General features: G+C 44.3%; 1 protein-coding gene across 1 annotated transcript in view; it reads left to right on the forward strand.

The window, feature by feature from the left end:
- Positions 1–22,924, forward strand: part of MNAT1 (MNAT1 component of CDK activating kinase) — a 188,241-nt gene extending 165,317 nt beyond the window's left edge. The window contains exon 8 of the mRNA XM_065402612.1: positions 22,445–22,924. Within this exon, the coding sequence (XP_065258684.1) occupies positions 22,445–22,565 (121 nt within the window). The 3' untranslated portion in view covers positions 22,566–22,924. The remainder of the gene's footprint in view (positions 1–22,444) is intronic.
- The last annotated feature ends 2,661 nt before the right edge of the window (positions 22,925–25,585 follow it).

Raw genomic sequence — 25,585 nt, forward strand, 5'->3', positions numbered from 1 at the left:
GTGCCAGAGAGCTCTAAATTGGCATAATGAGACTTGTAGGGCCAGATCCTCAGCTGATGTAAATCAGCATGATTAATTTAAAATCAGTGGAGCTACATTGATTTATATCAGCGGAGGATCTGGGCTATAGACCATCCTAGGAGACTTTTTGGAGGGGTGGGGGGGTCAATTCTATTTTATTTGCTGCATTGCTTCTTGGCCTAAGGAAATGGCATGTACTCCCCCATCTCCAATCCCTTATTTTCTGGCATATAACCCTGGTCTGTTCCTCAACCTATTGCTCTCACAACTATTTCGTCCCCTCACCTCTCAGCGTACTCCTCTGTTCCTCTTTTTAATCAGGTTGGTAGGACCCACCATTAAAGCAGCTTCATGAGCTGACCTGTGGTAGTGCTGTCAGATTAGAGTTGTTGTTACCCCTCTCCCTTCTCTGGAGGCCAGACTCATTGTCTCTTTATTAAGTTCAGTTTCTGTTAATTAAAGATGATTAAAAATGGGAAGTGTATCAGAAAGAGAAATAGCATAGATGCTGGAACCACAGGTCCTAAGGGTGCAGGGTCCATCATAAACAGGGTTTACAGTTTTGTTCAATGGCTTTCAGCAACCCCACTATAAAAAGGGATAAGGAGAAAAGAAAGAAAAGGTAAAAAGATGGTGGCTGTAATCAAAAAGAGTAGGGTGAGAAGAGATGAAATATGGGTATTGAAGTGTACAGTTTGGCGGAGGGGGCGGGTAAAGATGGAGAACGGTAAATGGAATAAAGAGGTTTTACCATGGAAAATTGTATGCAGCCACGGATAGCAAAATCTCCAATGTCTACCACTGCATGTCCGTAAACCAGCTGCTGCCATTCTCAGGAGATATTCTCGACCATTCCTTTTAGACAGGTTGGGTAAGGTTCACCATCAGCGTTGTTCATGACCAGAAGTATGCCCTAAACCTCATTTCATTTATAATAGAACAACAAATCCCTCAAGTGGAACTGGGTGTGCTTGCTTTGGCAGAGTGTTTATCAGATCCAACGGGCTGCACTATTTCATTGGACCACTTATTCTTGTGTTTAAGTAAAAGCCTAGTTAGTCACGTGCATAATTTCACTTTGACCAGATAAATACCTGGTCTGTATCAACTTGAATTCAGGTGAGACAGAGATTAAAAGGCGTACATAAATCTAGGTATAGCATTAATCTTTCAGTATTGAAAAGGTCTGTTCTGAGGGTGTGAAAATCACAATTCTACAGCCTGGAACGGATAAAAAATATTTGTATAACTGATCTGCCTTTTCAATATTTCTCTGGCTTTCTAAATTCTGTTGGAAGACTTAATAGTAGGTCTGTATATCTGCTTGCAGGTGTCTCCAGTATGGCAGAGCCTTCTGCCACCTAGTGTTAATTTGTGAATTCTTCTACAGGGTTTCAGCAATTAAATTAATCATCCATTATTTATTAATCATATCCTCATAGTGCCCCTAATATGCTAGTTGCTTGCCGTCCATGCATGTTTGAAGATACAGTTTCTGCCCCAGTAAATTACCTCTTTTCATACATTTATTAAGGATACAGCTTGCAAGTTGGCTTAAATTATGTTCCTCATATAAACCATGGAGAATTTCAATAGACCTTGCATGTTGCTTCTGTGTAACAACTTTGTTAGCACTTTTCTCTTCCAGATGAAAGTAATGAATAACCCTTAAATCAGCACATGTGAGCCTGGAAGTCTGTGCTCCTGCTGTTTCAGGAAACTGTATTAGAGCCTAAATAATACCAGTGAGAAGGATTTAATTCAACAAAAAACGTTTAAAATATAAGGCTATTTCTTTTAATGGTCTAATTCATTGTCTTTTATAATAGAAGAACAAGGCAAAAAATTCCCTTTTTATTGTTTTTGTCTGGAAATTCCATCATGGAACAATAGACTGGGGACAATAAAACTCAACAAATTATGTACAGATTTCACAACAGCAACCTCAAACTATGTTACAACTGGAAAACAGGCTTAATGTTATTTTATGTTTAGGCCAAAGACTAATAGCTCCTACCATATGCTGACAGATAGGAGGAGGCTGGTTTTGAGGATTTGGGTTTTTTTTCCCCCCTCACTTAATTAGAAAAGCTTTTTTAAGACAGCAGATTGACTTTTCTCCTAGCCCTCTGTATGAAGTCTCCTTGACTGCTGTGTGACACAGACTTGTGGTGGGTCAAAACTGATCCTCTGCAGGTTGTCATTCTGGTGAACTCAGCCAACAAAGCTCACATGACTTTAGCAGATGCTTTTAATTCTTATCCCAATAGTAGTTTCATGGGATAACCCTCCACTCCTAGCTCTTCCCCCCCCCCCCCCTTCCCCAGCATTTCCCAGAAGCAAATGCCAGTGCGGCTGGGAGCTGTAAACTTGATCCTCAACACCAGAGTGAAATGCTGACCCGATCAGCAGCATCAGAGACTTAAGAAGCAGAGGGTCTAATACATTAGAGCATTAGTCAGCTGCCATCCCATGCTGGCTGTTTTTTCTCACCTCATTTTGACCTAGTCTCCCTCATCTTCTTTAAATAGTCATTCAAACAGCCATCATTTTGGTCTGGACACTTGTGCTTTTCTACCAGTACTGTCTAAAAAAGACCTACAGTAATGGCTTTAAAAAAAGTTATTCCCAGCTTGCAATTGTTCATTCAAAATGAGTAGGTTTGCAACCCACTTGCTTGATTGACATAAAAAGCTTGGAATAACTGGCTCCAGAAATTCATTGCACGTTTTGCTCTCTTTTGGGGGTAATACTAAGCTGAAAATGTCACACAGTGTGAATTGATGCCCAAAATGTGTCACAATGGTGCAATATCCCCCTGATAACACACAGAGATAGGGGTCAAAATTTGAAAAATAAGAGTCTTGTTTTTTCCCTTCACTAAGTGATGTGATTCCACTAGTGGCTTTTTTGGAAGCCTGTTCTGTGATTGACAGAAAGTGCTTGCTTCTGGTAGGATAAATTTTCCCTTCTTTTGTCCCCTGTTTTGTCCTCTCTTTTGAGTATGGTTTTCTTTCCTCTTTTCTTCCCCGTTTATTTCTGACCTCATCTCTTTCCCCCTTGTAGAGATAAAAACCATGTGAGGTTATTTCATCGTGCAATATCAATGGTACAGTCCTCCAAGGAAAAATAAACTTTGAAAAGTATGCCAACCAGCGCAGTCTGCAGCCTTGATGTAGCCATTCAGGATTCTTATTAATGAACCCTGAATAATGAAATCTATGTAGCACTGACATTTTATACACATTTACTTGGGTTTATATCTTTCTGCCCCACTTCTTAGTGCCAAATTGTGGCTTGACCAGCATGATAGGGCACGGGTGCAAGGTAGGGTTTTGCCATGGCAACATTCATCAGAGGAAGGGAAGCAAGCTCTGTGGAGCTGCCGTGTACCCCAGCCCTCCCCCACGCACTTGCACAGGTGGCTAGAACCTTTTCTCAACCCCTCAACTTGCAGACCAGCATGCTCAGAGTCAAAATTTCCCTCCTGAGCTGCTTATGGGACAGCATGACGACTCTGGGCTTGTGGCAAAGCAATGACTGAGCTCTTAGTCATTTGCCACAAAGCTGCACATTCAAGCAAAAGTTGCTATAAAAAGAAAAGTCCCCATGTGTTACACGCCACCCTCTTTCCTTGGGTATTCCTGACTGAGTTCAGAAAAGACATTAACGACTTTCATGAGGCTGAGATCTGTGTAATTTACATGTAAGCTGGCTCGATGGAGTCTTTTACGTAACTCAAAGACACAATTCATCAATGTGGGCTTCTCGCTGTGCAGTGGAGGATTTATGATGCACAGTGGGGTGTAAGGAAGTCAAAAAAGGCCAGAGTGAGGAACAGTGGGGAATTATCATAAAAGAATAATTCATGAATACAAAGAGAATTTACTTGAAAGAAGCTGTGTTGTATCCCTTTGTCTATGGAGGTGAAGCACACTCCCAAAGTTGAACTCCAAGAAATATTCCCTAAAGAGTGAGTGAGGATTAGGTTGTGTTTAAGGTTGGACTTGCAGTTTAGGGCTCTTACCCTGCAAAATTTGAGTCCATGAAAGTAATCCTCACATATGTGAATAGTGCCATTTACTGGGAGGGGGTGACGCACGTCTTGATTACTCACATGATCTAAGGGGTCTAGGAACTGGTCAAATGGCTGAACAGTGAAAGTAGCAGTGACATTTGTTCTCTTCTCAATAAATGCCAATCAGTTATAATGTAAATGATACTTCAGACAAACTGGAAATAAATAGGAACATGGGGGAAACATATAGACACAAATCTGAGAAAATCAGAGTTGCTGGAAAAAATCATTAAGTTTATCAACACCTCAAAGATCCAAATCCATTTATGATTTTCTGTCAATTATTTTAATACCTCTATCAGTATTACAGAACTTAAGCCACTCTACCAAAAAATCAATTGTATAATTCATTGAAATTCAGGCTGATAAAGACTTCTTAGCACTTCTGTCCCATCTGCTTGCCAATGGGAGATTGTTCCCTACACTATATTTTCTAATGTTTTGTACAGTTAAGTTTAAAAGTGATAGGGCATACACTGTTTCTGGCCTGCTTGTATTTATCTGGCCAGCATGTCAAGTTCAGATTCTGCAGAATGCAAGATTACTTTAAAATAAGTTTCTAGCCTTTATGGTTGTGAAGATAACTTTCCAAACACAACCTGATGTAGAACTGCTTTAGGGTATGTCTACACAGCAATCAGGAGATGTGACTGCAGCATAGGTAGGCATTGACCTAGCTAGCTCAAACAATAGCAGTGAAGCTGTGGCTAGTACGTACTCAGGGTTCTGGGTGGGTTTGTACTCAGGCGGCTAGCCTTTGTCACTGCCTGTCACCACCCATGTCACTGCAGCTTCACTACTATTTTTAGCGAGTTAGCTAAATCAAAGCTAGTTCTCATGTAGGTATGCCTACATGTGCTACACACCTCCCAGTTGCTGTGTGTATATATACCCTTAAACATAAGCCACAGGTCTCAGATGTGTGAACTCAAGCTTAATGATATATTAAGTTCCATAACTTCAATGTAGGTACACAATTTTGAACCTAATTGCTGCATCCTGTTACTTTATTTGTGCAAGCAAATGGCCAAATTGCATGCACAAATTGCCAAATAATAGGTAGAAAGAATGATGGCTCAGTAAGTGCCCTGCTTGACCATTTTCCTCCCTGAGTAATGCTGAATGCAAAGGTAATTTTAACTGGGGCCATATTCTATTCTCAGTATGTGTGCATGCTTCCCCTTGTTCCCAGTGGGAGATCCCCTTATGAACTGAGGGGCAAATATGGCCCTAATTTTGCATCCCAGTCCATGGACAATAATACAAAATGGAATTTGACCCTTCGTACAGAATCAGTTTAATACAGATCTTTGTTTAGTTCCTTTACCTAATATAAATTGATAATTGGCCATAGTTTATGGTTATGAAATAAAGTTTGAATAATTACTTGACTATGCCCAAATTCTTCTAGTAGTTCTTTGTTGTCCTAAACATAGTGCCTAATAGGGAACTGAAATTATTTAGTCTCATTTTAGGGAGCGGTGTTGTCTTTATACTAAGAATAACTAAAATTTAAAAACAAGGTAAATCTATGCCAAAAAGTCTCCATAATTCTGTGTAAAAGAGCAGACGACTCCTCAGTTATTTAAAATGATGATCTAATGGCCCCTGACTTTAAAAATCTATGAATCTATGGAATTATAGCTGAGAAGTAGCCCTCACGTTCAATGACATTCTTTTTCAGGGTCAATTACAAGTGAAGTCTGATTTAGTCATAGACTAAATGTAGCTGCAGTTCTGCAGTCCTCTAAAGTGTAATCTATACTAGTCATGCAGAGTGAGTGTTTTGCTGGATTCCAGCTATTACTGCAGTGTCCTTGCTAGGCAGCAAAGCTGCTCAAGGATGTTAAAATGCTTACTTGCAGTTGTTGCTGGAGTTTCTGCAATGGATGATTGATTTGCTATATCTGGAGGTTCAGACCTGGAAATCTGAGTGAGGCAGAATGTGATCACTGTTTTGGTGAAGCAGGGTGTTGAGAGGACAGACAGCTGGCTGTTGACCTCAGGAAAATGACAAATGGTGGGCCAGGTGCCCTGATCATCAGAGAATGCCTATAAAACCTCCATTTCCACAGGCACCATAGACAAAATTAACTTGCACTAAAGGAAGGCTTCCTTCTAGAAAGAAACATTAACTTATTTTACCAGCTAAATGTCCGGGGAAATTAATTCCAGTTTGCATTTGGGAAGGCTTTCAAACAACAAACAAACACCCTTCATGCTTTATCATCATGTTTTTTAAAAAAATCTTCCTCCAACGGGTCTCATTGCTACATATTAGACAGTCAGCATGTGGAATATAAAATGTGATATCACTATAGCAATCTAAGATGCCAGGATCTGCTCTAGAAACAAGATAAAAAAATGTATACAATATAACCTAGGCTGGTTCTTAGCTGGGTGTATTTAAGTCCATTTTAAACTAACTTACTAAAGAAAAGAAAAAAATGCCTTGGCATTTAAAGAAGACTGAAGAAGAGCTCTGTGTAACTTGAAGCTTGTGTCTTTCATCAACAGAAGTTGGTCCAATAAAAGATATTACCTCACCGATCTTGTGTCTCAAACATTTGGAGAATAATAGGAGAAGCCAGCATACAATTCACTTAAGATAGCCCTCCATTATAAAGTATGAGCATGAGAACAAAAATTAAATAAATCAGGAAGCATATAGTTTTCCAACATGCAAGACTTGATTATAGCTTCTGTTTTCCATTTCCCTTTTTTTTTTTTTTGAAATTTACAGTCACTTTATAAAACAATGAGAACTTTCAGATAACCACTGAGCCAGATTCTCAGCATAGCTACATGGAAATCAATGGAGTTGTACCAATTTATACCAGCTAGGAATCTGGCCTATATTTTTTTAAAGTTTGACTTGTTGCAATTACAATGCACACTTATAGATATGCTCATTTTCCTAAAGAACATGTATATTAACTCTGTCATTGCTTGATTTTTTTTTTATTTTTTATTTACAAAGCTTTTACAAGCGCTTTCAGGATTTTTTGCATTAGCAAAAATAATTTAAATCTTACCTTGAATTCTGGAAGTGGGTTCTTACTCAGGGTTGCATTCACATTTTTTGTTTAAAAATTGAGTTCTAGCCTTTCTGTGTGGTGTTATCCAGTCAAATTTTAATATATCCTCATTAAATGTAACATTTAATTATTTTCCATGTTAATATGCAGACACACATGGCAAATTTCATGCTATGAAGTATGATTCTGGAGTATGAATTTCAAAAGTATTCTCTGCTTACATGTATGAGGTACAGTCAGCTAGAACACTCTGGCTTGCGTGATTCCTTATTGGAAGAAGTTTTCTTTTTAAAATGAGATGTCTTTATTATTGTTAAGTATTTATAATTTGTATTACCATAGTGCTGAAGAGCTCTACTCAAGCCAAGGACCCCCTTGTGTAACGCACTGCACAAACACAGAATAGTCCCTGCCCCAGAGAGTTTACAATCCAAGTATAAAACAAGAGATGACAGCTGGGTCTTCAGCTGGTATAATTTGATGTAATTCCTTTGGAGTCAATGGAGCTACACCAGTTTACATCAGCTAAAGATCTGACCCATAGAGTGATGTTCTAGTTTATGCCAAAAACAAAAAAAGGGAAAGTTAGCTTTCCTACAAATCTTTACTTTTTTTCATTACTCTTTCCGTCAGCTTGATGCTTTAAACAATCCATAGCTTTTAGAGCATTATGAATTGTTAGTTTCTGAGGAACGTGAGGCTTCTCTCCTTCCTTTCCTCATATTACATGCAATCAACAGTTTTTTTAATTTGTGCTGCTCCAAAGGCTACAGTTTACATGTATGCTTAAAAAAAAAATACCCTGATGCTGATCTCACACCTGTGTAAACCAGAATGTATTCCACTGAAGTCAGTGGAGTTACTGATATAAAAATGGGGGGAGGGTAGAATCAGGACCTGGGGCTACTTGAAAATTTTCCATTAACTTTTTTTTCCAGTGGAAAATTCTAATGAAATATTTTTCACAGAAAGTATCAGCTTTCCTTGAAAATTTTCAATTTCTTTTTAAATCAGAAAACCAAGCCTCTGAAAAATGTCTATTCAAAAAGTAAAAAAAAAAAAAGTAAAAAAAAAAAAAATGGGGCATCTAAGAGGGGAGAAGAAATAACATTTTCTAATTAGCTCTACTTAATATGTATTCCAAATGCTAATAGATTACTCTGTGAAGATCTTTATTCCTATGTTCACATGCATCGAGACCTTGACATAAAGTCTTCATTGACTTTATTTCTCGTGATTTAGAGATTTTTGTGTGTAGACACACTTGAACACAACCTCCCAGTATAAGGAATAGGTATGACTTTTTGGTTTAAACATATGTTCTGGGATTAATTTAGAAGACTCTTTGTTTTGGAAAGACTTCAAGGGTGCATTGATTTTTGTGAAATATTCTAATGGACACTTTAATTAGCCACTACAGTAGCTGTAGTGATGGTAAGGACCAACGCTGTTGCATTCATAACTGAAACAAGGAACTCTGAGAACTTGCTCCACTGAACTTGCTAGCATTTGCTATTACAGCAAGGCCTGTACATTTTCGGACTGCTGCACTCTGATCAAATGTTTGCCCTTGATCAAAGAGAGAAAAGGAAAGGAAGAAGAGAGGAATAACTCCATATCATCAAACTGGTTTCCCACCTTTGGAATTAAAACTGGCTTTATCAGAGAACAGCTGCTCCAAGGCTAGCGTTACTTGTCCTTTTCTTTTGGTTTGCACTGCAGTTTGTCTTCCCTCGGCTGATGTCCAGTAGCTGACCTCCGTGCTGCTTCATTTTAATTGAACCACACTGTGGCATTTGAGTTTTGTTGTTAAAGATCTTTGCCTCACTAAACACAGCTGATTCGTGCACCTGCCCAAGATACCCTACCTAGCAGGCGTTTTAAAAACAATTGCTTGTTAGAAAAGACAGACAGAGGAGACGGAGAAGAATCAATAGAGGTTCTAGTTTTCCTTTAAGGATTCATGCTTTGGATGTGTAATTGTTTTGGTTTTCCCATTGGGAGAAATTATTGTTGGTGGAACAGTCTGTTTTCTATTTAAAAATTTAAAATAAATGAAGTGCTGTGGGTCACTCCAATTCAGAAGCCTTTCCTTAGACTCCAATCCTGCAGTGAGATTTATCTGGATCCCCATTAAAGTCAACAAGGCTTCACAGGAGCGCAAGTTTCTGCCTCTGCCGAGTTCATTACATTACATGATCAGGGCTTTAATGTTTCCTTGGTCCTGGAAGTCCTGAGGTAAGAAAGGACTGGGGACCTCAGGATTTGGCCCATAGACTTTTATTTTTGAATTTACCAGCATGCTACTGTGTCTATGGGACTGGCCATAGTGTTCCTTGACACTGTGTAGGTATATGTGGATTTACTTTAATCAACCAGAGTGCAATCCTGCCAAAATAGAGCACAGAACTTACCATGAGATGCAGCTGATGGCTCTGGCTCATAATGTAAGCACTGCCCTCAGTAGTTAAGTGTTGGCAGGATTGGGGCCCTAAAGAGTAAAACCTTCTTAATCACAGTTTAGTGTATAGTTGATGGTACAGTGGCGTCGTGTGCTATATGTCATGATTACAGGCCTGATTCTGCCCTCGCACCAGTGGAAATCCGGAGTTAATTCCGTGGCTCTGCTCTGCTGGCCCCCTGGGAGGAGGTATGCTTTGTGGTATGGCTGGAGGAGGGTGTGACTGGAGTATGCTGTGCTCAGCCGGCTGTGTCCAGCTGGCATAGGCCCCCTGAGGATGTGGTGAAAAGACATCCTTGGGTTTTCAAGGTTGGAGCCTGTTGTTTGAAATAGCGATGTCATCTTCTTAAGATTATGGTTTCTATAAGAAAAACTGAGATGCAGCATTGAGATCAATTGCTTCCCTTGTTTACCGTCGGACACTGCATTACAGGTTGCTCTTGGATCCCTACCCAGCTGCTACTTCACTAAGTGGCGCTCAGAGCCATTCTGTCCATAGGGCAGACCGGGGGAACTGCCCTGGGTCCCACACTTCAGGGGGATGCGGAGGTGGGGGGGGGCGGCCTGAGGGGCTAGCGGGGGGTCTGGCGCAGGCAGCAGGGGTCGGGCCTGTGCCCCACACTCACCGGCCCAGGCGTTTATTTCTTTTTCTTGCCTGCCACCGCTCGGGCTCGGGTTCAGGCTCAGTCTCTGTGGCAGCAGCAGTGAGCGACCCGGCCCCAGGCCGCTCTGCTCTGCTCTGCCGGCTCTCGGCGTCACCTGCCACCACAGGGTCCTAGCTCCTCTTAACCACTCGTGCCAGGGCAGGCTGACCCTGACCCTTCCCTTCCGCCTCGGATGGACCCTTCCCTTTTCTGGTGGGACCCTCCACCAGCACAGGGGGCCCCCTCGCCCCTAGCACAGGTGAGTGCCAGCCAGTAGTCTCCATCATCCGTCACCCAGCACTGGTGTCCCCCCAGTGCCCAACACCTCCCCTCTTCCAGCACTGGGTGGGGTCCTCCAATGTCACCTCCAGGCCAGGGCCAGCCCTTATCACCCCCCTGCCTCAGGGTCCTCCTTGCCTTTCAGCTCTCCAGCCTTGGGGTCCCCCTCCCTGCAGTACCAGGACCTGGGGTCCCACAACTCTGCTCTCTCCACCACCCACCAGGACTAGGGTCCTCCATCCATCTGCTTTTCTGCCTCCCCTCCCACTCCCAGCCCCCAGAGAAAACAGATCTTAGAGCTCCTCCTCCATGCTGGAGGGTCCTAGGGTCCCCCAGCACCAGGGCACATATAGAGACATGGGCTCTGTGTTGTGAAAGCGTAATTACATTTTAAAAACAAATCCACTGAGGGTAGTGAGACCATATGCACCTGGGAAGTGAGTTTGCTGCAAGGAAGTCCAGGAAGGTGGATTTCAGAATGTAAGCGGCATGACACTGATAGTGATCAGTGATGTTTTTTTTTTTTTAATTATATGAACTTCATTATAATTATAAAAAAGAACTACAATACAATATAACAACATTATAATTATACAGCTGAGTGCTATCAATATTTAACCTGCAGCCAGCTGCTGCCCTGGAAGTTCTCTGTAACCAGATTTCACCTGTATAAAGAATGTTAAGGGGGGAGGGGGGCATATGGACTGATTTGCCCCAGGCCTGGCACCTCCTAGGGACGACTCTGGTGGCGTTATTGACCAAAAGCAAACTTTTCTCATCTACAGCTGGTTCTCTCTGGACCTCTCGCTATGATTATCTATGCCACTACAAGACCACTCCAAACTTTCAGCTAATGCGCCCGATGCCATTCACCATGCAGCTGCTGGCCTGTTCGCTAGGGTTTGCAGCAAAGAGCCGGTTGCTCCAGTTTTGTCCATTTCGTTGGCTTCCTGTTCCATTTAGGTGCAATGCAGAGTTAACCCATAATGGTCTTTATAGACCAAAGTTATGTCTTGGCTATGTTGAGAGGTTGCTTCTCCCTCCACGTACCACCGTAGCAACTGAAATGAGCTGAGGCTGTTGAGCTAACAGTCTCCCAGGATGGCTTGGCGTTTCCAGTAAAATGTTGGTATTCTCGTCTCCCATTGGTCCTTGCTGACAGGCCTGGTACAAGACCCTTCTCTCTTCTCAGGCATTTAAATGTGTGGTGGGGATTGGGAAAGAGGGTGTAAGTGTGTTGTGTTTGTGAGTCTCTTGTTGCTGCTGTTTAAAATGTTGAGTTATAGTTGCAGTTGAGTAGGCAGATCACCAGCAGGGATTATTGGCATGATTAATAGCTCATTTAGTTATATCTTGAAGAACAAAAACAAACAAACAAACACCCTGCCCGACAAATTGTACCCAAGAGCCTGATTGAAAGCCCATTTTTAAAGTCAATGGAAAGACTCCAACTGATTTCAAAGGGCTTTGGAACAGGCCCATAGCTAGTCTACATAATCAAATATTCCAGTCACTGTGCCTCCTCTCTCCCTCCACACACGTTCTTCCCACGTAATTGTTACACAATTGTTGTATTTTCTCTTAACCTAGGCTATAAATTCTTTGGTGAAAGGACTCTCTCTCTCAAAATATGTTTGAATAGCAAAAATGGGCCTGATCCTGACTGGGCTTCAGGGTGCTACTATAATAAAATATAATGATGCACTTTGAGACTTTTTATAATTGGATGCGTTTTATAAACCAATCCTGCCTCAACTGCATGGAGATAGAGAAGCTTGCCATACCATCGACTCAAGCAAAAGGTTACAGCTAGAATCCTAGAATATCAGGGTTGGAAGGGACCTCAGGAGGTCATCTAGTCCAACCCCCTGCTCAAAGCAGGACCAATCCCCAACTAAATCATCCCAGCCAGGGCTTTGTCAAGCCTGACCTTAAAAACCTCTAAGGAAGGAGATTCCACCACCTCCCTAGGTAACCCATTCCAGTGCTTCAAGCTTGTTGGAACTTGAGTTCCATCTGCTCAGGAGACATATGGAACAAAAAAAAAGCCAGGCATGCCTTAGTGGGCAAACAGAAGACTGGATACAGCCTAATTCAGTATTTGAGTGTCTTTTTTGTATTATTATTTAAACACTGAATCTGGAAGATTTCCCAGATGGAGTGTCTGCCCCACTCCACTACATTTTAGATGTCGGGGTCAGACGGACAGTAAATTGATTCACAGGGTGAACTACTTTATCTCTTCTTGTCAAACAACTTGTGAATTATTCTTATCTTCCCCTCATTTCCCATAAAACATCTGGCCAGCAGATTTAAAAATAAAGAACATCTGTATGCCAAAAATGCAGCTGTATGTGTGCCACTGATGATCCATCCACAGCACACACCAAATGGGAGTTTCTTAATCTGGGATGGTTTGGAGAAGGATCCATGAGATAATCCACAGCACCCATTAAGTATTTTTCTATTTTCTTCTCTCAGCGCTGACTCAGGCTATTTAGTAATGTTGAATTACAATAACTCAAAGCTATAAACTACTACAGTCACTCTTCGGATGTTAATAACTAACTTGAATATGGGCTGGCTCCAAAGAGCCCTCTGTATGGGCTGTATCACCTTGTGTTATAGTTTCTATCGTGCCCAATGGGATCCTGGACTCTAGGCCCTATCCTAATGCAGATAAATGTCTGAATAAGAAAATCAATCAATTAGCTCTAGCTTCTAAACAGTCTTTTGCAATTTAAATATCTTCTATGCATCCAATTTTACTTCAAGGATTTGTTAAATTTTACTGCTAATGAGAGTTCAAACATTAGTTTCAGACAACTTAATTTTGCAAGTGTACCCTAGTAGTAAACTAGTGTGAATTAAATGTATTTGCATCATCTCTTCCCATTACTTCAAAGGGACTTTGAGTAGTTTAGGCCTAATTTTTTTTTTTTTTTTAATTAAGTATTAACAAAAACCTAGTATTCTTCGAGTGCTTGCTCATGTCCATTCCACATTAGGTGTGCGCACGCTGCATGCACAGTCCCCAGAGATTTCTCCCTTGGTGGTATCCGTCGGGCCAGCTCTAGTGTCCTCTGGGGCCGTGTGCTCATATGCCAGTCAGTATAAGGGGCCCAGCCGGCTCCGCAGCCTCTCAGTTCCTTCTTACTGCCTGCGACGGTCGCTGGAACAGCTCCTCTTGTTTTGGCAAAGTTCTACTCGGTGGTCTTAGTTTAGTCCTTTTCCCATGTTTCTCCATCCCAGTACTTACTTTTTCTCAGTTTGGACTGTTGTAGATTAGTTGTATATAGATAGCTGGTGCTTCTTGCCCTGTTAGTGGAGTTTCGTCCACTCCCGGTGCCGGGGCATGCCTCAGTCCCTGGGTTTCAAGCTCTGTGCCTCCTGCAACAAGCCTATGCCTGTGAGTGACCCACACTCCAGTTGTCTGAAGTGCCTGGGAGAGACTCATATTAGGAACTGCTACCAGGTCTGGTCCCTGAGTTTCAAACCCTGTAAGAGGAAGAACTGGGAGGTCAGATTGAAGTCCTTCCTAATGGAGATGGTGCTCTGTCCCTCATCAGAGCTAAGCCAGTCAGGCTCGGCACCCAGTACCTCAGCGTCAGTGCAGAGTGCTCCTCCCGCTGTGAGTGTCTCTCGGCACTGTTCTCCTTCGCCAGTGTCAAAGAAAAAACATAAGAAGCAGCTGGCCAAGAGCAGATGTTCCCCGATTCTGAAGAGAACCAAGCACTGGCAGTGCAGTGGAGTGCGACATGAGTCTGGCCATTCCTCTGTCCCTGCTGCAAGGGTAACACCATTGACTCCGCCTCGTATGCAGACTCGGTTGAGTCCTGTCCCAAACCACCCCTTGGCACTAGAAGGGCAAAGCAGCACCAGCAGGATCATGGTAGCATCTACCCTGGAGGCATTCTTTGCAGCTAGGGACCTGCTGGTGCTCTCAGTACTGCTGTCGCCAGTGGTATAAGAGTCGGCAGCATTGGTAACGGGGAGCAGAAGGGAGCATGTGGCCCCAGGCTCCCATTTGGTACCATCTAGAGGGAAGCCATTCTTGCTTGTCTCAATGCAGGTCTTCCCTCCTCAGCATCATTCCTTGGCACCAACAGATACTGCCCCTCCACGGTCCCAGGTGGAAGGCTTGTCATTGGACTCAAGTGGAGTCATATTCCCACTTGAGGAACCATTGCCAGTTCTCCCCACAGGCAGCCCTACTAGTTGGTGGATCTGGTGCAGGAGCACTGCTGAGTACTTGTGGGCACTGGCCTATGCAGATGCAATGGCTATTTTGGAACTGTGGGGTTTTCCCCCCCGATGCAAAGGCCCTCTTCCAGATGCCGATACTCCGTAGTTTCAGAAAGAAGAGTACCCCTGTCCCTACAACCGGCACCCGACCCAGACTCCGGTACCAAGCCCAGTACCGAACCTCAGGACCTAGATCTGCAGGACCCAGTTGGTGCAGAAGGAGCAGAAGATGAACCTCCTGCTGGTGCAGGCCTCTTCTTCCTCCTCCCCGGATGATTCAGTGTCTGGGGCGTGCATATCCCCCCCCTCTCCCCACGATGACTTCGCAGCTCAGCAGGAGCTGTTGAAAAGGGTGACCTCAAACCTTGGGCTGGAAATGGAGGTAGTCAAAGAATCCTCGCACAGCCTGGACGATATCTTGACCGCCACGGGCCCGTTAAAGGTGACCCTCCCTCTCAATGAGGCCATTATGGGACTGGTTTAAAAACCTCTGGCAAACTGTCCTCCCTGGCTCCCACCGCAAAAAGGACCGAAAAGAAGTACTTTGCTCCCGCCTAAGGCTGTGAGTACTTGAACTCCTGTTCCCCTCCAGGATTCCTGGTGGTCTCAGCACCTGAGAGGGACAGACAGCAAGAAGTGACCCCCAAAGCAAAGGACACAAAGAGACGCAACAGAGGTCCAACAGTCCATTCAGGACCTTCCATTTTATGGCACTTTGGAGGCCACATCCATTTGTTCAGAGAAGAGCAAACAAAGAAGCTTTGCAGCCTGAAGGATTCTAGAGACACCCTCGAGTCCCTGGGTCTATGTGCCTTGGTGCTTTTGAGGAAACACTTCAGACCTCAACAACTGGTCCGCTTCTCAGCTCCACTGCTTTGCCAGGACCTGTTTAAGAAGCTAAACTGGTTAAACGCAGAGAATCACTCCCATTCACTTCAGCCTTGCTACCGGTTCCTCACAGATTCTCGGGAGGCTCCAAGCAGAACTTTTGATGGGGTACTCAAGGGTGTTACACCAGTTCTTGTACCGGATCCTGCCCCATTTTTGTTTTCAGACAGTCTCTCCCACTTCAGCCCAGTGTGGTCCCTCATTACATCAGACCATTGGGTACTGAGTACGGTGGAGGAAAGTTACACTCCAGTTTATTTCCATCCCTCCCTCCCAGCCCCCTTCCCCGTCCCTCTTCAGGGACCCTTCTCATGAGTAGATTTTGGCCAGGAGGTACAAGCCTTCCACCAGGTAGGGGCCGTGGAGGAGGTACCTCATAGCTTGAGAGGGAAAGTGTTTTACTCCAATTATTTCCTAATCCCGAAGGCCAAAGTGGGTCTCACACCCATACTAGACCTGCATTTCCTCAACAATTACCTCAAGAAACTAAAGTTCCACATGGTCTCCCTGGCCTCCATTATTCGCTGCCTGGATCCAGGGGACTGGTACACCGCCCTGAACTTAAAAGATGGTATTTTCACATCTCCATATTTCGGGGCCACAGAAGGTTTCTCAACAAACCATAAACCAGACCCACTACCAGTTCATTGTCCTCCCCTTTGGCCTGTCCAGCAGCCCCTTGAGTATTCACAAAATGCATGGCAGTAGTGGCATCATGCCCTTCTCATACCTCTCCTGGAAGGTCATCATCTTGATAGCGACTTACCTCAGCCAGGAGAGTCTCAGAGATCGGGGCCCTTATGTCAGAACCCCTATATATGGTGTTAAGGACAAGGTACAACTTTGCCCCCACCCTGCATTCCTACCAAAGATGGTTTCACAGTTTCATAGTACTTCCTGCCAGTATTCTTCCCAAAACTGCATAAGAATAGGGAGGAGCAGCGTCTTCACACACGGTTCATTAGGTTTGCCCTGGCCTTCTACATAGAAGGGACCAAACCGTTAGTCCACGCAGCTCATTGTGGCAAAAGCAGACAGGATGAAAAGCCTGCCAGTTTTGGCCCAAAGAATTTCATTCTCGATCACTTTCTGTATTCACACATCTTAGGAGCAGGTGGGTGCCCCACCTCCTACCATCTTGACCGCCCATTCAAAGAGAGCTCAAGCTTCCTTAGTGGCATTTCTGGCCCAGGGCCCAAACCAGGATATTTGCAGAGTGGCGATCTGGTCGTCAGTGCATTCTTTTTCATCCCACTATGTCATCACCTAGCAGGCTAGAGGTGATGCCGGGTTTGGTAGAGCAGTGTTGCAATTCGCATGTCCATGAACTCTGAGCCCACTTCCTAAGGTACTGCTTGGGAGTAGACTAACATGGAATGGACATGAGTAAGCACTCGAAGCAGAAAAATCGGTTACTAGCCTTTCTGTAACTGTTCTTCGAGGTGTGTTGCTCATGTCCATTCCACGACTCATCTTCTTGCCCCTCTGTTGGAGTTAGCCGTCAGGAAGGAATTGTGAGGGTGCGGAGCTGGCCGGACCCCTTTTACCGGTGCATGAGCGCATGGCACCAGAGGACACTAGAGCCTGCCCAATAGATACCACTGAGGGAAAAATCTTCAGTGACTGTGCACGCGGCATGTACGTACCTAATGTGGAATGGACATGAACAACACATCTCGAAGAACAACCGTTACAGAAAGGTTAGTAACCATTTTTAATATAATTGTTGAAGAGGGCATTTGGCAGTGAGGACCAGTTCCCTTAGAGTTTTAAAGTGGAGAGGAAAGATGGTCCAGCAGCTAGGAGGAGGGTTTTTTTGGAGGGTGGGGGGTCATCAGTGGGCAAGGGAATGGGTGGAGTAAAGAAATGTTTGGGCCCTTACTTTGCTAGAAACTGGAAAGTGGACAGGATCTCTGATAACATTGTTCTACATAAAACTGATTTAAAAAGAATCATCTGGACAAACCTGTAACTCTATACTAGAATTGCTTTTAAGGAGGTCCAATTTTAAGCCTAAACTATTTGATTATGTTCCTTTTACTGCAATTAATGCAATTATAAAAGATGACCGTGCAAAAGGGCTACCAGAAAAGCTGTTAACGGAAAGCCTAAGTCAGAACAAGGTGCTGCCATCTTGGAAATTAAAGTCTTTCAGAAATGGGAGTACTTCATTGACAGGTTAAATACTGCTGACCATCGCTAGAGTGGTGTCCAGCCATTCCTGATGGGGAGTGGCCACAAGGCCTTGGAAGGGAGGAGGAAAATATAAGGGGAAGCTCACCCCCTAAAATGACCAGCTTGGCCTTGAAGATTCTAGGATAATTTGTAAAGTACATCCTTTTCCTTGAAAGCAAGAGGATTATTTCACATTGTGATGAGAAACCAAAGGTCAGGAACGAAATTCCTCACGACTCACAAAGAACAAAATACAGTGTGTGTTTTTAACTGATATGCTAGGTTAATGGGGGAAGATCAATAGCAGTAGCTACGGAAAGGGGACTTGTTTGGGCAGAGTATGAAGCAGAGCCCTGGCAACATGGCAAATGGGAAGAGGATAAAGCCATGGCTTAGAGAACACATGGCTCTTTAACCTTATTCAAAAATAATAGTGCATGTTGTTTTTTTTAACCTTAGAGTTTAGTCTGCCCTCAGTAAAAACAAGATACATGAAAAACTGTACACCAGAATAAGCAAACCTCTTTTTCCTGGTTTCTGCATATAAGATTTACAGATACTTAAAATAAACCTATGAAAAACAGACACAGTGTGCTGGAATTTGCTAACTAGTCAGAGCAATTACCTACAGGTTCCAAAACCCAACTGACCTTGACTTTTGGAAATAGACTTGGCAAGCTCTTCTTCCTGGTGCTGTTGTAAAGGTGTACATGAAAAGATACTGACCTCTGCCAGAAACCCCAGGAATCCCTTTCAGAGATGAACTTGGGTAATGGTCATGAAGGAATTAAAATAACACAGATGTGGATTAATGTGAAAAAGTAGGCAAAACACTTATTTCTCATTGTGTGGTTTCAGTGTGGCAGAGTCTTTTTAAAATTCTCTGGTGTACCACAGTAATTAAAGGGGTTAAGAACATTAAGTTAACATTACTTAACAAGAAAATAAATGCCTCAGTTGAAAGCCAACAATGTATCCTGTTTGTTTTATTGGAAAAACAAAAATTAATGCAAGTTGCCATGGTAAAATTAGGTTTAAAACCTTTTCAGCAGTAATGACTTTTGTGCTGCTTCAGAGATCACATACTAGTTGATTGTGGATGCCATAATTTCTGTAAAATCAGACTTCTTTATAAGACTGACACTCCCATTTAAAGGTGATCTGGAAAGGGGAAAACAACAGATTGTCCTCCCACTCTCCTCCCCCCCCATCCGAGGAAGGTCTGAAAACTTTTTTAATAAAAGGTGTGTTTGGGGGGGACTACTCCTCCTTGCTTGTTTTTTACTGTAAAAATTCAGGTCTTTTTCTTGGAAGACTCTATGGATGACTGGAGAACTATTAAGCTTCTGCCACGAGAAAAATACGCTGCAAGTAAAACTTGATTGATTGAAATGAGAGATTATTTTTATTAAGACGATGTAAAACTCACTGGTATTACGGGTGATGGGGGTGTTTTTAATTCACGAGAGAAGCTGTCAGATATCCTCCAGTAAAATCAGGAAACCTAAGACTTTGTTCCTAACGTTTTAAAGGGTAAGCAAAAAAAAAAAAAAAAAAAAAAAAATTATATAATATAAAAATATATATATCCTTTAAAAAACAAAACCAGGAACTCTCTTAGGCTTTCTTTCATACTTCATAAAGAAGTTAAAAATAGCACAAACTTCCAGTGCCACCCTCACATGTGCCCCTCCCCTTCTGCCCCCTATTTGTAGGTTACCACTGATGCTGAAGGGGAGTTTTTTTGTACTGTGTAATGTCCATGTTGTTGAGAGCTTGTCTTCAGCACCATGAAGCCTTCTCTGCACTGGTCAATATAAAGCACTGGAGCATACCTGGATTTGGCAATAAAAGACCAACTTAATGTTAACTTCTTAATGTTAGCATCTTACTAACAATAACTCAGTTAGAAATATCGCTCATGTGGGTGCATTATAGTTATTAGGTGTGAGAAATACAGTTTTCAAACTGTAATTAATCATTTTTGAATAAACTTCTTTACACATTTATGGCTTCAGTGGGTATGACCATTTATGTTTTGCCTATAAAAGCTGACCTGTTTTATGTACTCTTTATGGAAACAGTGCAGTCATAAATTAAAAGATGCAACTCTTTTGGATATTTTACTGGTGGTCCTCTATTTTCCTGCCAGAAGTGCAGCTGTTTTGGGTTTCTCAGGATAACACATAAAAAGGCTGTGTGCGCATTGCAAGTTTATGCTTGAATTGCCAAACCAGAGGTGGAATGACTCAACCTTCCCGGGAGCAACATGTACCAAGATGTGATGAATCAAAACAGCTAGTTTAAGCTTAGTGGCTTTCATTACAACTGTGAAAACCAATTCTCAGTTATGGTACTGTATCTGGCTTTTAAAGGTTGAGGCAGCCACTCTGCTGGTGATGTTAAACTGTAACCCTGGGGATTTTATGTGCTTAATTGGATTCTATGGACCAGCTCCTCAGCTGGTATAAATGGGTATAGCTGCACCAAAGTAATTTACACCAGGTGAGGATCTGGCCCTACATCTTTATTATGCAGAAGGCAGGGATTATGAGTTTATGGCACTAAATGAAACATTCAAGCCCCATTTAGCCCCATTCTTCTTCATACAACACTGCCACTTTACTGGTAGTTCTTAGCGGGCAAAATAACCTCAGTGTTGGGCTCCCAAAAAAGGGCTGGGGAGAGCAGAGAGCTCAAGGACACACAATGAGCGTAGCCTCTTCCAGCTTCAGGTCACTGGTTCAAATTTGGTCTGGATATTTCCAGCCCTGTGTGAAATGAGTTGCTGGTTTCTATCCACTTGCTAATAAGGATTCTGGGGACACCTGTGTCTGATGCAATTTCCCTATCTGTAAAATGGGGAATATACTTAATTCACAGAGGTGCTGTGAGGATTCGTTCACTAATGGGTCTGGTTTTGCAATCACCTTGCACCAGTGTAACTGCTCCAGATGTACATTCTGGGAGCAGAATGCGAAATATTGGTGTCCCCAAACCCACCAGCACCACTACCATTCTGCTGGCAGTCTAGCACTAACTGGACATAGAACTTCTCAAAGACCCCTTCAGAGCAATGTAGGGGAGCTTGTATTGCCATTGTCCCTCCGTGCTTGTCCTGTGAGTTACTAGGGGACTTTAGACTCAGGTGGTTCCATAGACTTCTATAGAGTCTGATATATTTCATGTTCTTGACTAAGTGCTTGAATTTAGCTAGATTTTCAAGAGCGGTAATGAAAGCAACTGGGGGAAAAAATGCATAGATACCCACTGCGCCCAGAAAACCTGAAATTTGTGAGCATTTCCACACATGTTGGCCTGTATTATACACCTGTTTCTCCCAACTGGTGTGCCAGCAGGCCTGAACAGGTGTGCTGCTGATTTTTTTGAAAAACTACATGAGAACAAAAAAAACCTTCCCTTGTATTTTAATTAGTGTCGGAGGTGGATTGCAGTTTGTACGTTTGCTCTCCAGGCCCAGGCCCCTTGCAAATATTATGCATGCATCACATTCCGTTCCCCAAAGTGAGGTTAAGATAGCAAATTTGAGTCCTGTGGAGTGGGAGCAGGGGAGGAGAAAGGAAGGGGGATTGTCTGTGTGCCTCACTACCCTGCCTCCTCCAGGGGACGGAGCAACCAATCAGAGCTCAATCTCCCTCTTTCCCCACCCCCGCCTGCAGCCACCAGCTGGCGGGGGGTGTGTGTGTGGAAGAGCCTCCTGGAGCCACCCCTTCCCAGCTTGGAAGGGGAGCAGGGACTCTGCTACAGCCCCCCAGGGTTGGGAGGGGAGAAGAACCCCAGGAGAAGCAGAGGTGAGATGGGGGGGGGTGGAACTTGGGGATGGGTGTGAGGTAAGGGAGTTGGGAGGAGTAGAACTGGTGCGGGTGGGGGGCAGAATTGGGGTGAGGTGGGGGCTGAGGACGCAACTGATGGTGGCTATGGGGCAGAACTGGTTTGGAGACTGGGGCACAGGATTGATTTGGAGGTTGGAGGACAGAATTCATTGCTGGGCTTGGGATGGGCAGATGTAGGGGTGAGAAATTCTGCTGCAGGGGCCAAAATGCTCCTACCCAATACATTTGGGAGCCTTGTTTGGGATTGGCTCCTGAATATTCATGAGTTCATTTGGAGACGATGTGGTGTGCCTCAAAATAATGAAAGGTATATCAAGGTGTGCTGTGGCAGAGAAAAGGTTGGGAACCACTGTTCTACACATATGGGCAGTTTCTTCCAGCACATCAGGTGCACGGCCTCTGAAATGTGTCCGAGGTCTTTGAACCCTTGTTTTCTGAACTTTACAAGCCATATTGCACATTATCTTGTATTATTTAATCAGTAAAACTTTTAGAAAGCTAGTTTTTATGAGACTATACAAAATACAGGCATATATTTATGTGGTCTGACTCTTTAATAATCTGTGCTTTAAGTATGTTAGAAATCATTCAGGATACTTTGCTTATTGAACAATTATGGGAGAGGCTAAATATATTTGATCACTATAGTTTCTAGTTGGAAAAGTTTTCAGTAGTGGGAACTTTAAAAAAAACTTCTTGGGGTTCCCACAGTATATATGATGATGGGTTTTGGCCTAAAACGATGTTTCTCTTTGTTTTAGATATCTAAACCATGTCCGAGCCACCTCTCCACAGGATCTTGCTGGGGGCTACACTTCCTCCCTGGCTTGTCACCGAGCCCTACAGGATGCGTTCAGTGGGCTTTTCTGGCATCCCAGCTAGCCTGCATACACCGGCCTGTGAGCAGTGGGCACTGGACTGGAGCAAGGAGCAAGTCAAGCAAACCTCCAGTGAAACTGCTGCCATCTGCACTATCGTTAACCTGCTGTCACCTTTTTCATATATATATAAAATACTTAAGCACAGCTGGCTTTACTAAAGTGTTTTTTTTTATTAAAGTCTGCACAAGAGCTTTGTAAAGTGGTGGATACATTTTTGCGGAAGGGGAACTCTTTAGTCATGTGGCACTTTGCTGAGAGGGGCTGAAGCAATAAGCCACATCTAATGGAAGATGTGAATAATTCAGCTATGGATGTTTGAGGTTTAAAAAAGAGACTTGTAAATTTTTTAAAATAAAACCAGACTTTTTATTAAATTTTGTGGTTTTACTCTTATTGCAGGGTTTTATTTGCACAAGCATTTAAATGGCATTTTGATTATAACATTGAGTCAATATTCAAACCTATGTTTTTTTTTTCCCATAAAACTATTTTCTCCAGCCTAGACGAGTGGGTTTCCTAATGCCCGTAGCGGGAGACAAGAAAACGTGGAGCTGTGCTGACAGCATATTTGATGTCACTCCTCATGTTACCTTTGTCCAGAAAGTGGCAGTAAAGTCCCTGGCTAAGAATCCTTCACCTGTGTTCCTGGAGAATAAGCTTAAGTGGAGCATCATTACTAGTTCAAGCGGTTCTAACCGGAGAAGGCTAAAGGAGGCCAAATGATATAGAAAAGAATGCAACAAACCTTTGCTTCATCATTTTGTCGTCCCCTTCCCCCCTGCCCCCCGCTCCCTCAACACAGCTCCTTTATTAAGCAGAGCAAGTTTTCTGTGACGGTTTAGAACAGTGGTCCCCAAACTGTGGGGCGCACTGCACAGCGGAGCACAGAGGAACATCCGGGGAGCACGGCGGGGCCCGGGAAAGAGTGCCACCCAGTCCTGCTCTGCCCCCAGCTCCGCCCTGGCCCTTGGAAGGGGTGTGTGTGTGAGGAAGGGCGCAGACACGTTCCATTACAGGTAAGAGGGAGGGGGGGCACGAGAGGAAGTTGGAGCACCACTAGTTTAGAAGTTTCTCAGGGCAGGCACATCCACCTCCAGTCTCCTACTGCTTTCTCATTCCCATAGGCCTGACTATCTGGATACTCTTGCCCCACAGCTTGCTGCTGCCACAAATCTTAGGCTAAGGCTACACCAGTTTAAGTTGACGTAATTTATGTCGCTCAGGGGTGTGACGTAGCCATCCCCCTGAGCGACATAACTTATGCCGACCTAGTGCTGTCCACACTGGCACTTATGTCAGCAGTAGTACTTCTCCCCTTGCAGGGGCTGGAGCAGGGGTGGGCAATAATTTTTGCAGGGGGGCCACTCCATGGATTTTGGTAAGTCGTCACGGGCCGCACATTTCTACTCTATTAATGGAGGGGAGGCGGGTTCTGGGTGCAGGAGGGATGTCCGGGCTGGTGCAGAGTGTTGGGGTGCAGAAGGGTGTGGGCTCTGGGAGGGAGTTTGGTGCTGGAGGGGACTCCGGGCTGGGGCAGGGGATGGGGGTGCAGGGTCTGGGAAGGAGTTTGGGTGCAGGAGGGGTTCTGACTTGGCGCAGAGGGCTGGGGTGTGGGAGGGGGTGCGAGGTGCAGGTGGCTCCCGGCCGGCGGAGCAGCAGGGCGCTCAGGCAGGCTGCCTTCCTGCCATGGCCCCACGCTGCTCCTGGAAGCTGCGGGACTTCTAGCAGCCCGGAGATCGCGAGGGAGCAGCCAAAGAGCCTGGCGGGTCAGACAGAAATGTTAGACGTATTTTGCCCACCCCTGGGCTGGAGTCAATAAGCCCAGGGGAGAGATCTCTCCCATCTGCTTAGAGCTGCTCCACTAGCTGCTGCAAGCTCTCTAGTGGAGCCATAGCCTTAGAAACAGTTGCAGAGAGGGTGGGGTCCCAGGCCAGTACATTAACTTCAGGAATGTCCTTTCCCAGGTGTGCAGTGTTGTAGCCATGTCGGTCCCAGGATATCAGAGAGACAAGGTGGGTGAGGTAGTATCTTTTATTGGACTAACTTCTGTTGCTGAGAGACAAACTTTTGAGCTACACAGAGCTCTTCTTCAAGTCTGGGAAAGGTAAGTGTCACAGCTAAATAAAAGATCAGATAGTTTAGCATAAGTAGTTAACACACATTCTAAGGGACCATACAAGGTGAAGTGGCGCATTAAGATCCCTGTAGTCCGAACAAAAAAAAGGGGGAGGAGGGAATTAGTGAGTTATGCAACTCCAGTGTGTCTATTCAACCTATGATTTTTAGTGTCTAGCAAAGTTATGAATTTCAGCTCCCAGGCTCATCTTTTGAAAGCGTTGTGCAAGTTTCCTTTGAGGATGAGGATTGATAGGTGAGATGTAGAGTGAGCGCTTTGTGAAAAGTGTTCACCCACAGGCGATGGAGTTTGTCTTTTATAATTTTCCTATGTGACTTCATTCGAGACTGTAGTGAAAGTCTGATTTCATCTACATAGTTGTTGGGGCATTTAGTGCACTGGATGAGGGACACCACATGTTGTGATAGGCATGTGTAGGATAGGGTTACCATATTTCAGCAAGCAAAAAAGAGGACGGGAGGAGCCCCGCCCCCGTCCTGCCCTAGCCCCGCCCCTGCCCCTCCCACTTCCCGCCCCCCTCAGAACCCCCAACCCTCCCCCCCGCTCCTTGTCCCCTGACTGCCCCCTCCTGGGACCCTCCCCCCATCCTAACTGGCCCCCTAGGACCCTACCCCTTACCTGTACCCTGACTGCTCCAACCCTTATCCACCCCCCCACCCCCAGTCAGACCCCTGGGACTCCCACGCCCCATCCAACCACTCCCCACCCCGACAGCCCCCCCCCCAGAACTCCCGACCCATCTAAATCCCTCTGCTCCCTGTCCCATTGACTGCTCCGATCCCTCTCCCCACTCCTGCCCCGACAGCCCCGCCCAGAACTCCCAACCCCCCCCTCGCTCCTTGTCCCCTGACTGCCCCCTCCTGGGACCCCTGCTCCTAACTGCC

Source organism: Emys orbicularis, chromosome 4, assembly GCF_028017835.1.
Source record: "Emys orbicularis isolate rEmyOrb1 chromosome 4, rEmyOrb1.hap1, whole genome shotgun sequence".
Taxonomy (NCBI): domain Eukaryota; kingdom Metazoa; phylum Chordata; order Testudines; family Emydidae; genus Emys; species Emys orbicularis.